The sequence below is a fragment of the Podarcis pityusensis genome, assembly GCF_964106645.2.
Source record: "Podarcis pityusensis genome assembly, chromosome: 7".
Classification (NCBI taxonomy): domain Eukaryota; kingdom Metazoa; phylum Chordata; class Lepidosauria; order Squamata; family Lacertidae; genus Podarcis; species Podarcis pityusensis.
In genome coordinates, this window is record NC_138031.1 from 69262114 (window position 1) to 69274544 (window position 12431).

The window sequence follows — 12431 nt, forward strand, 5'->3', positions numbered from 1 at the left end:
GGTGCCTGGGGCCTCTGTCCATGGCTGCAGTGGGCCCCATATAGGCCCCGCATCAGTGGCACATCCCAGACCAGCCACTGCCTAAGCGCCAGAGGTAAGGCAGTAGCAGCAGCCTGGGGGTGAAGGCCAAACAGTGGTACTGGTGGGATACAGAGGTCAGGCACTCACAACAAAATTGTGGTTGACCGGCTCCCCAGGGCCCCCTGGAATTGGTGCCAGTGTTCTGGTCTATGTTTGATTGGCAGACTCACACAAGCCCTTTTCAGGCATCCTAATGCCTCCATAGCATCTTAAAAAGCAGAGACATCACCTTGCCAACAAAGGTCCGTATAGTTAAAGCTATGGTTTTCCCAGTAGTGATGTATGGAAGTGAGATGTATGGAAGAAGGCTGATCACCGAAGAATTGACGCTTTTGAATTATGGTGCTGGAGGAGACTCTTGAGAGTCCAATGGACTGCAAGAAGATCAAACCTATCCATTCTGAAGGAAATCAGCCCTGAGTGCTCACTGGAAGGACAGATCCTGAAGCTGAGGTTCCAATACTTTGGCCACCTCATGAGAAAAGAAGACTCACTACAAAAGACCCTGATGTTGGGAAAGATTGAGGGCACAAGGAGAAGGGGACGACAGAGGACGAGATGGTTGGATAGTGTTCTCAAAGCTACCAGCATGAGTTTGACCAAACTGCGGGAGGCAGTGGAAGACAGGAGTGCCTGGCGTGCTCTGGTCCATGGGGTCACGAAGAGTCGGACACGACTAAATGACTAAACAACAACAAATGCCTCCATGTGATGAGATCAGAGTGAAGGGAGAGCAGGAACCAGTGCACTAAACTTGTCCCACCTGTTGCTCAATTTGGAACCCTGGAAGGTGATGCATAGTAAAAATGCACACAAGAGTACTATGGGGAGCAAAGAGTTAGTGACTCTAGGAGACCAAAGGTAAAGGTACCCCTGACCGTTAGGTCCAGTCGTGGACGACTCTGGGGTTGCGACGCTCATCTCGCTCTATAGACCAAGGGAGCTGACGTTTGTCTGCAGACAGTTTTTCTGGGTCATGTAGCCAGCATGACTATGCTGTTTCTGGCGAACCAGAGCAGCGCACGGAAGCGCCGTTTACCTTCCCGCCGGAGCAGTACCTATTTATCTACTTGCACTTTGACGTGCTTTCAAACTGCTAGGTGGGCAGGAGCAGGGACTATGCAATGGGAGCTCCCCCCGTCGTGGGGATTCAAACCGCCGACCTTCCGATCGGCGAGCCCTAAGCTCAGTGGTTTAGACCACAGCGCCACCCGTGTCCCTCTCTCCAGGAGGATACATAGGATGAAATCATCCTTTCCACCTGTTCTGTGGTCTCACCTATTCTTTTGCTCTTTGTGTGCTTAGAGAACACCAGGATGAATCCCAGTAGCCAGCTTTTGTTTCGCAAATTCTATGGCACTGTTCTGCTCAATAGCAAAATACAGCGCTCCCTTGCTACACTGTACACAATCTTCCCCGCCAGAGAAGAAGGGGTGAGGGAAGATCTCTATCAGAGCTTGCTGCCTGACGCAATTGCCTCCCTTTGCCTCTCACAGTCCTGTGAGAGACTGTATTTCCATGGCCTAACTTTGTGCTGCACTTAGTGCTTCACCAGGTCAGGTATAGCCTCTCCTTCCCTTATTCTCTTTTTTAGTGTGGGTCTGTGGCACCTTGTCACACTCACTCTTCAGCCTTGGGTATGAAGGTTTTACCCAAGGTATGTGTATACTGCATTGGCTGGTTATATAGGTATAACCTCATACCTTCCAACATTTCTCCAATGCTATTTAAAATTAATTTAGCAGAACTCAACTCCAGAGAGAAAACAAAACAAAACAAAACGTGAAACATCTGATATTTGTTTTAGTGCATTTGATTTTTGCTGAAAATTTCTGCATGGGGGAGAAAAATAGATCATTTACACAGTTAATGACTCAGTTTTACCTGCAAAACACAGGTGCCTACAAAGATATTTGCATACAATCATCTGAAGGGGCGAAATTGCACCTGCTACAAATAGAAATCTACATTCTACGTGTTAATCCCCCGTTTTTCTCCTAGTGTGTTTTATGGCACATTCTACAATGTGGCTTTGTCATTAAAATATACTGTGCTGAAAATGTAAATCTGTTCTCATTTTGCCCAGAATCCATTTTGGTACATTTAATACCTCAAATGAAAGCATGAGTTGTAAAGCGACTTTTTTTTCTTTTCCCACTCATGCAAAATGACTGTGAAGTAATTTCAGAGATATAATCTTTTCCTTCTAACCACTTGCAAAAATTTGATAAGGGCGAGGGGTGTGGGAGTGGAAAGATAGAGAGAAAGAGAGAAGAAAAGTGTCAAATTATATCCCTGGACAATTAGCTATTTGCAGTTGCATGCCTTCCGCAGCGCTTCATATTCCCATGTCATTCTTCCTTTTCATATTTATAGCATCTTTGAATGTTCTGCTGGTGCTTTTGGAAAGTTACATATTTTCACTGGGAAAATCTTAAAAGGAGAAGTGGTGAGGCAGTGGGTGTCCCTTTGTTGGCAGTGAAGAGTTGTCTCTGTGTGCAGATCCTCAACAGCCATAGCTGAAGAGATTGGGTTACTGGCCTGGGAGCTCAGTAGGAGACAGGAGAAGAAGAAGAAGAAGAAGAAGAAGAAGAAGAAGAAGAAGAAGAAGAAGAAGAAGAAGAAGAAGAAGACATGGAGGAGGAGGAGGAGGAGTTTGGATTTGATATCCCGCTTTATCACTACCCAAAGAAGTCTCAAAGCGGCTAACATTCTCCTTTCCCTTCCTCCCCCACAACAAAATAAAAAAAATCCTTCCAGTAGCACCTTTAAGACCAACTAAGTTAGTTCTTGGTATGAGCTTTCGTGTGCAAGCACACTTCTTCAGATACACTGAAACAGAAGTTGCCAGATCCTTCTATATAGTGAGAAGGTGGGGAGGGGTATTACTCAGAAGGGTGGTGGGAATGGGAGATTGGCTCATCTCAGCTATCTGCCAATCTCCCATTCCCACCACCCTTCTGAGTAATACCCCTCCCCACCTTCTCACTATATAGAAGGATCTGGCAACTTCTGTTTCAGTGTATCTGAAGAAGTGTGCTTGCACACGAAAGCTCATACCAAGAACTAACTTAGTTGGTCTTAAAGGTGCTACTGGAAGGATTTTTTTTATTTTGATTATGGCAGACCAACACGGCTACCTATCTGTAACTCCCCCACAACAAACACTCTGTGAGGTCAGTGGGGCTGAGAGACTTCAGAGAAGTGTGACTAGCCCAAGGTCACCCAGCAGCTGCATGTGGAGGAGCGGGGAATCGAACACAGTTCACCAGATTACAAGACCACCGCTCTTAACCACTACTCCACACTGGGGAGCACCCTAATAAGAAACAGGAGGTGGTAGCCAGAGTCCTGACATTGGAAAATTATGGCTTGGATCCTAATGAGGCAGTTATGAATGAAAGGGCTCCTTCCCTTCAGAGCTCTGACTGAGGATCCTGCCTGCTTAAGGGAGGGGTGCAATTTTCACAGATACCCCCTTCCCCCGAACCATGTCTCATACTGTTCCGGGGGGTCCCCTAAATCTACCTGCCCTCTGGAGCATGTGGGAGGGCACAAGAGGCTATAGGGGGGAGCATAAGAGTCAACTCCTAGGGGTCGAGGTCCCATCGGCCCCCCCCTAAAATATTTGAAGAGGGATGGCCCGCCCAAATTGATAGACTTTGCCATTCAAATGGTGTGGTGCATTGTGTCATGTGATCAATTGTGCAGGGCCGGGCTTACCTGCCCCCCCCAATATTTTATTCAAGTTGGCACCCGGGGGGGGGGGAGAAGGGATCAATGAATGTCATCTCCCCAGCCCCATTCTGCTGGGCGAAGCATCACTCGAACAGATCTCCATTTAGAGAGACTCCCATCAGCTGGAAGTCTGTCTGGTTTGTAACACAAGAAAATCTTTAATTAAAAAAGAAAGAAAGAAAGAAAGGAAGGAAGGAAGGAAGGAAGGAAGGAAGGAAGGAAGGAAGGAAGAAAGAAAGAAAGAAAGAAAGAAAGAAAGAAAGAAAGAAAGAAAGAATCCAAGCCATTGAAATGACTATCATTAGCCAAAGGTCCTGGATTGCATAATGATTGATTGATTGATTGATTGATTGATTGATTAAACTAAGCATCTCCTACTAAAGAAAGTACAGAAAGACAATACTGTATATGTTTATCCCTGAGAAGGAGGCGGAGGAGAATTTGGGTTCAAATAAGTGTTTACTGGATGGAAGTCCATAGCAGGGAATCAGCGGCAGATCATCCACAGTCCAGATAACCAATACAGTACCCTCCAAAAGTTGTTGAACTGCAACTCCCATCAGCCCCACCAAGCACAGTCAATGGTCAGGGAAGGTGGTAGTTACGATCCAATCACATCTGGAAGTTGCCCCATTAGCAACCCATGTCATAGAGATTTCCTAGACAAATGTCCAGTGTTTCTCAAACTTGAGTCCCTAAGTTGTTGGACCACAACTCCCATCATCCCTGACCACAGGTCCTGCTAGCTAGGGATGTTGGGAGTTGTAGTCCAACAACATCTGGGGACCCAAGTTTGAGAAACCCTGTGGGATAGACCAAAAGTATGAAGACTCTACAGACCTGGAAGAACATCACAGGACCCATTCTCATGTTGCATTTTTAGATTTGTGTCTGCATCTGAATACAACGAAAAGAAATGTGAAATCTGAATCAGCTCTGTGAAGTCGGTCTTTACATCTGTACAGCAACTGAAGAAGAAGCAATGAGAAACCACCAAAGATTTCTTAGAAAAGTTTTGGTTTAAACTGTTGAAAATTAACAGCAGAAATATTTATTTCAAGAAAGTGCACATGAAACATTTCAGATAAAAGACTGAGCTCCTATATGCCTGATAAAAATTAGTTACCTAATAAATTAGTAAAAATTAGTAAAAAAAAAACCTTATATTGTTCCCTTTGGGGTTGTTGCTTTTTAAACACATCGCCACCCCTTCTTAGCAGGAAAGAAAGAAGGAAGCTTTTAAGATTTAATTTCTTTTCTGACAGTTTAGAAACAACAACACCATAGCTTCTCATCATATATAAAGCAGCATGTGGCTTTTGAAGAAAACAAACATCAGGGATGAGGAAACAGCGACAAGAGACCAATCTGTGCTTGTTGCTCTTGTCTTCCATTGAGGATTCTGACCCCAAATGTTCTGAACCTCACAACCGTCCCCCAAACACTTTGAATGACTTCTCTTTCGCTTTTTAAAATGTACCAGTACAAAACGGAAACCGTGTCCCAGGCTGTCTCGCCCTGACAAAGTCATCCGCAAAACAGATTACTATTTTTAGACGTCTTGAACAGCTAGATTTCTTTTTTTAAAAAATAATAATCTGCTAATGATATCTGCGCACTTACTTGTTCTGTTGTTCACCATCTGGAAATCCATTTCTTTGCCGCTCCGAATAACCATGCACAGCAGAAAAATATCCAGAGTAGTAAAAAGTGCAATTTCTCAGCAGCCCTAATATGGACAAACACACAATTCTCAAATGTATCTGCTGCTGAACTAATTTGTTTTACATAGTTTTGTATTTGTTGAATAGATAGTGCCTCTGGGCGTTCCAGTTACTTGTTAAAGCAAAAAAGGGTGGAGACAAAGAATTCTGATTTCCTTTGTGAAGGTTTGGTGTTTTTTTTTGTGTGTGTGTGTTTTGGCATTGCTGGCTTAAGGCCCTTAGGATTCTTTAATTATTTGTTAGGTCAAATGCAAGGAATACTTTTCCTTTCTGCTGTGCTCCTTCTTTCCCTGCCAAACACACAGACATCCCTATACATTCTTTGCAACGACCGCTCCCCACATTAAACGGGGGGCGCCCTTTTCATGGTCACGCACAGCCCCCCAGATCCCAGTGTGGCTCCTGGTAGTAGGGGCTGGCTTCACCTTCCCCAGGCTGGATACCTGGAGGTCTCCACCTACCTCAGCCAATCGCCCCATCCCGCCTGGGGAGGCTTTGCCAGGGAATTGGTCAGGTAAGGGGAAGGACCACCCTGCCCACATAACAGAGGGAGAATCTTACCTGTGAAGCGTCAGTTGGCTCCAGAGCTTCTCCCACACTGCCCTCCCTCAGTTAAACCTTCTTTTGCAGGTTAACCTCTTCTCTTTGTGGCTTAGGGCCCTCGTATTTATGGGACCGCCTCTCCTGGTATGCCCCGCAGAGGACCTTAAGGTCCATGAATAATCATAGTTTTGAGGTCCCGGACCCTAAGGAAGTCAAACTATCCTCCACCAGGGCCAGGGCCTTCTCAGTGTTGGCTCCAACCTGGTGGAATGCTGTGTCCCATGAGACCAGGGCCCTGCAGGATTTAACTTCCTTCCTCAGGGCCTGTAAGACAGAGCTATTCTGCCTGGCTTTCAATTTCAACTTAGCCTGATCTTTTATTCCCCTTCCTTCCCTCCCCCTCCCCTTTTCATGAAGATTACCCGCTCTGGGATCCCACAGCTAATTCTTCCCTGGTCTCCTTGCTGGCCCAAATAGGACTAATTTAGCCAGCTAGCCCTGGTGATCATCTAATGTTTATTAGATGGATTCCTCCCCCCCAATTGATTTTTGATTTCTGGATTTATTGGCATTCACGTTTTATACTGTATTTTATGCTGTTTCTTGTTGCATCAATTAAGCGTTTTAAATTTGTTGTTAGCCACCCTGAGCCTAGTTTTTTGAACTGGGAAGGGCGGGGTATAAATAAAAATTTATTTATTTATTTATTATTCTCCACAGGTACGCAGACGCTGCTACATCATGGTCGCTGTTGAAGGGCTGGAAAGGAATTTTCCTGCATTGTCAGGTTTTGCCTTCCCCATAGCAAAATGTCACAACTTTGGTGGTTTCAGGCCTTGGGCGGAATCCTTTGGTCTATCTTCCTAAATGGGGGGGAGGCGTGAAGCGGTGACCCATGCCCCGGCTTGCGGCGGTGATACCAGAGTTCCCCATTAAAGGGGTCTTGAGGGGAGGCATTGGCCATACACCGAGAGGTTGTCATTGTTCTTCCCTGTGACAGCGGCAAAATGGGGAGCGGGCTCTCTGCTTGAACATATGTTCTCCAGAGCCAGCCCAATCCCCACACATTCTGGGTAATCCTGATGTGCCCCAGATCCCTGGCTGGGGACTGGGAAGGATAAACGTCCAATGCCTGAGCCAAAGTCTCCCTACATCCAAAGCTTAATAAAGTTGGGGCCAATTTTAATCCCATAGCACATTGTCTTGAGTCATTATTCCACTCAGGAGTTGCCTGGCATTGGGGGGACTCCGCCTGGTCCATGCAAAATTAAAGACCTTTCAATAAAAACCCTCTATTTCATTAAAAACCCTCTATTAAGGTTATGGCATTTTATAGCAAGAAACTAAGGGAGCAATCCTGCATGCAAGAAACTGGTGTAAAGCTAGCCAGCCTAAATTAAGCTGGCATAAAGTTACACCAGATCATAGGAGTTAAGTCCTAAGGGCTGAGGTCCCTTCTGCCCCCCCCCCAGTAAAATGCAGAGCAATAAAATTAGCACCAGCTTAGCTGCAGGAGTTGTTGGAAGAAGGCATACAGGATTTTTGTTAGGGGGGCAGGCCTTTTGTTTGGGGGGGGCAGAACCTCAGTTAGCTACGTATTGTTATTGATTTAGCTGCCCCTCACTGCCCCCCCCCCGGCTATGCCCATGCATTCAACCATCTTAAGGACCCCACTCCAGATTTCTGGAGCTGCTTCTTCTCCTGAAGATGTCCCACAAGGCAGATTTTTCCTCGGGGTTTGTTCATGAAACCTCATGAATTAGTATAGCTTCAAGGTGCTGGAAATTTAGGACCAGGGTTTTCCTTCTCCTAGATGGGCTACCTTCCCAGGCTGAGGAGCCCCATCTGCTCCTCACTTACCTCTACAGCATGTGCAGAAACCACCTTCCTGATCATTGAACCCACTATTGATCTCGTCTGCTGAATCTGCCATAGCTTGTCTTCACATGCAGGGGAAGCCACTCAAGGTTTGAGAGCCATCAGCTGCCCTCACCTGGTTTAGCCAGCCAGTCAAAGCCATTTCCTGGAGTGTGGATGCTGTCACATGATGTCAGCTTCTAGGAGCCACAGATGACAGCTGAGGCATGGTGGGGACTAAAGGTGGACAAACTACCCCAGAAGGAGCATAACATGTCCCCTAGAGTTATTTGTTGTTGTTGTTTAGTTGTTTAGTCGTGTCCGACTCTTCGTGACCCCATGGACCAGAGCACGCCAGGCACTCCTGTCTTCCACTGCCTCCCGCAGTTTGGTCAAACTCATGCTGGTAGCTTCGAGAACACTGTCCAACCATCTCGTCCTCTGTCGTCCCCTTCTCCTTGTGCTCTCAATCTTTCCCAGCATCAGGGTCTTTTCCAGGGAGTCTTCTCTTCTCATGAGGTGGCCAAAATATTGGAGTCTCAGGTTCACGATCTGTCCTTCCAGTGAGCACTCAGGGCTGATTTCCTTCAGAATGGATAGGTTTGATCTTCTTGCAGTCCATGGGACTCTCAAGAGTCTCCTCCAGCACCATAATTCAAAAGCATCAATTCTTCGGCGATCAGCCTTCTTCCATACATCTCACTCCAATACATCACTACTGGGAAAACCATAGCTTTAACTATACGGACCTTTGTCGGCAAGGTGATGTCTCTGCTTTTTAAGATGCTGTCTAGGTTTCTCATTGCTTTTCTCCCAAGAAGCAGGCAGTCTTTTAATTTCCTGACTGCTGTCACCATCTGCAGTGATCACCCCTCCCTTAAACCCCCATACACCAACGTCTGGAGAGCCATGAGTCCCCCATTCCTGGCTTATAAACTGATGTTCTCTGCATTTAAGGAAATGTTTCTAAGTGGTGACAAATATAATAATTTACTTGGAAACTTCCTAAGAATTGGGCATGAGAACTGCTGCCTTAATATAATATTTTCTATTCATGTCTCTCAGATACTCTCAGAGGACCACATGATTGCTCGCACCTTCTTTTCATCGTTTTTAAATGCCTTTCATCTAATTTCCTGCGGCTTAATAGATGTTCTTTTCATTTTTCTGGATCATTTATCATGTTTTGATCAGAGTTCTTTGTACATTTCCCAGCTGAGCAATCACGTGTGCTTTTGTTTCACTAGTGGGAATGGGAGTAATCAGCTAAGATTAACCACATTTCTTGTAATGGCAGAATTATATCAATAAAGAGGACTAGAGGAGGTAATATTTCACAATATTTTGTTGTTGTTGTTGTCCAGACACTCCTATGTTTTGCAAAAAGAGCAAGCAGCTTTCAAAAATCCAACAAAATAGGAAATGTTTGATTATATTACATCTTCAGCTGGGTGGTTTACCAAAAGGAGTTTGGATCACAATTTAAAACATGATATTAGAGCTGGGGGAGAATTTAGAATCAGTTTTTATTTTAAGGCAAACCTGCCTATTATGTACTTTCCAAAACAAAATGTGAACTGAAATAGGGACACCCTTTAAAATTCACACTTCTCTGAATTTTGTGATGCATTTCTGTAGTCATAGGATCGTAGAGTTGGAAGGGACCACGGGGTCATCTAGTCCAACCCCCTGCAATGCAGGAATCTTTTGCCCAACATGGGGCTGGAACCCATGACCCTGAGATTAGGAGTCTCATGCTCTATCGACTGAGCTCTATTCAGTCTGAGCAGTACAGTGGTACCTCAGGTTACAGACGCTTCAGGTTACAGACTCCGCTAATCCAGAAATAGTACCTCGGGTTAAGAACTTTGTTTCAGGATGAGAACAGAAATCGTGTTCCGGCGGCATGGCAGCAGCAGGAGGCCCCATTAGCTAAAGTGGTACCTCAGGTTAAGAACAGTTTCAGGTTAAGAACGGACCTCCGGAACAAATTAAGTTCTTAACCCGAGGTACCACTGTAATGTGTAGGAAAACGCACATACTAGTATAGAATGTGTATAAAAGTCTACATATTAGTAGAAATAACATACCAAAATGTACTATTTTATGGGGAAACAATTTGCAAATATGTGTATATTGGGCAAAACTGAATGCAACAAAAATGCATTTTATGAAAAATTCAGGCTATGAATTCATGGGGACTTTTTGAAAGGGGAAAAATGCAAACTGATGTAGAAATGTGAATTTAAGATTGAAAAGTGAGAAGTGAACAGAAATGGGAATTTACAAATTGGCCAATCCCTACATGAGATACATTATCCTGTATGGTCAGATGGGAACAGTAATCTAATCAGGGTGCAGGAATAACCACTCCCCACATTAAATGGGGGTGCACAGGCTTGGCTTCGCCCTCCCCAGGCTGAATACCTGGAGGTCTCCATCTACCTCAGCCAGTTGCCCAATCCCGCCTGGGGAGCTGTTGCCAAGGTGATCAGGCCAGGTAGGGGGAAGGACCACCTTGCCCACACAATAGGGGGAGGATCTTACCTGGGAATCGTCAGTTGGCTAAAGAGCTTCTCCCACCCTACCCACCCTCAGTTAAGACTTCTTTTGCAGGTTAACCTTTTCTCCACAGGTACGCAGGAGCTGCTACGTCAAGGTCGCTGTTGAAGGGCCGGAAAGGAATTCTCCTGCGTTGGCAGGTTTGCCTTTCCCGTAGCAAAACGTCACAACTTTGGCGGTATCAGGCCTTGGGCAGAATCCTTTAGTCTATCTTCCCTAAATCGGGGTGGGCGTGTAGCGGTGACTCACGCCCCCTCTTCTCTTTGCGGCGGTGATACCAGGGTTCCCTGTTAAAGGGGTTGTTTTGAGGGGAGGCTTTGGCCGTACGCCTAGAGGTTGTCATTGCTCTCCCCTGCAATGGCGGCAAAATGGGGACGGGCTCTCTCTGCTTGAACATATGTTCTCCAGAGCCAGCCCAATCCCCACACACACTGGATAACCCTGATGTTCCCCAGATCCCCGGCGAGGGACTGGGAAGGATAAAAGCACAGTGCCTGAGCCAAGGTCTACCCACATCTGAAACATAATAAAGTTGTGGCAATTTTAATCCCATAGCACATTGTCTTGAGTCGTTATTCCACACGGGAGCAGCCCAGGGTTTGGGGGACTCCGCCTGTCCACGCAAAGAGAATCTGTGTTGCAGATCCACCAGATTGTAAGTCCTGCCCATCTCACATCAGGCAGGGCAAAAGAAGGGAGCTTCAGGGAAAATTCTGAGCTTGTATTGGTTCAAGGGCCCAGAGACCTCCAGTGGCAGGCAGGGCAAGGATCCCTGTGTTGTTGATATCAGTGTGCCTAGCATGCTGTACAATTGCCACTGCTCCAGTCTAAAACAAAACATTTACTTGCATTATCCCCCTCAGGTAGAAATGGAGCATTAGCAGGAAACTACAGCTTATGCTGGCCTGCAGCACGGTTTTAAGTTTGGATAGCAGAAAGTTACCCGAACTGAGCTTTATGAGCAAGCAGGGAAATTGAAGAACTAGTACACTTTGCATATATGACAAATGGAATGAGCATGATTCTGCCAATTGTGCTTTTAAAACTGATGAATGTCGAGTGGCAAGTGACTATTTTTGAGAAGTGTCTCTTTTCAATCATCATAAATGAAAGAACGCTCATTTTATGGTTTAAGTATATGTGGATTTGTCTGTCAAATCACCTCAGAAATTGCACTTGCAGTTAAAGGCGATGCCTTACTTCATCCAGAAGGGCAATTAATCCTCCCTAGAGCTGCAGTAAAATCTAAGATATTAGTTATTGATTTAAAGTTTGGACATAAACTTCGAAAGGTCAAACCTCAACATCCTAATCCATTACTTGCTAAAAGTGTAATATTTTCCCTTGGTGATATATTCTGTAGCATCAAACTTTTAATATATGTATATCCTAATTTTACTCACCAAGTTACGGAGTAACAGTAATTCTAAAAAAGTGTTGGATTACAGACCACATTTTTCGATTCTTAAATAGCCTATGACTCCCCATCCCTCATATAGGAATCCACCTGAAAGGCTTCTGTATTTCAACTAACCTCCCTCTGCACTCATAAATTTCTCCTATTCTTTGAGGTGCGCATTATGAACTCTCAAAGCTCTATCTGGGCCCAAGCACAACAGCTTTTGCTGACCAAGCAAATGTTGGGGCTTCCGCTGAAAGGACTCATTAACTGATTCCTACAGAGTCCACCCACCCCACCCTCTGCTGAAATTAGGCCTGAAAGAATGTCTCTATTACAGTCAATAGAATAGGTTTCTCTGTGTGTTTGGTTATTTTTATTTATTAGATTTGTATACAACCCTTCACGCGCTGATTTCAGGGCAATTTACAATGCAAAAATACAAAATGAGAACACAAAATACATAACGAAGCAAAACCAAAAACAAGCCAATAGCCACTCAGCCAAAGGCCAGGTAACAGAGAAAC

General features: G+C 45.1%; 1 protein-coding gene across 2 annotated transcripts in view; it reads right to left on the minus strand.

The window, feature by feature from the left end:
* LOC308481963 (glutamate decarboxylase 1-like) overlaps nt 1-5601 on the minus strand; it is a 30626-nt gene extending 25025 nt beyond the window's left edge. The window contains exons 1-2 of one of the 2 annotated variants that reach the window (XM_081014851.1): nt 5443-5601; nt 4660-4716 (exon numbers count right to left, since the gene is read on the minus strand). In XM_081014851.1, the coding sequence (XP_080870977.1) occupies nt 4660-4716; nt 5443-5497 (112 nt within the window). In that variant the 5' untranslated portion in view covers nt 5498-5601. The remainder of the gene's footprint in view (nt 1-4659; nt 4717-5442) is intronic. The other variant, XM_081014850.1, reaches the window with a different exon arrangement.
* Between the last annotated feature and the right edge of the window lie 6830 nt (nt 5602-12431).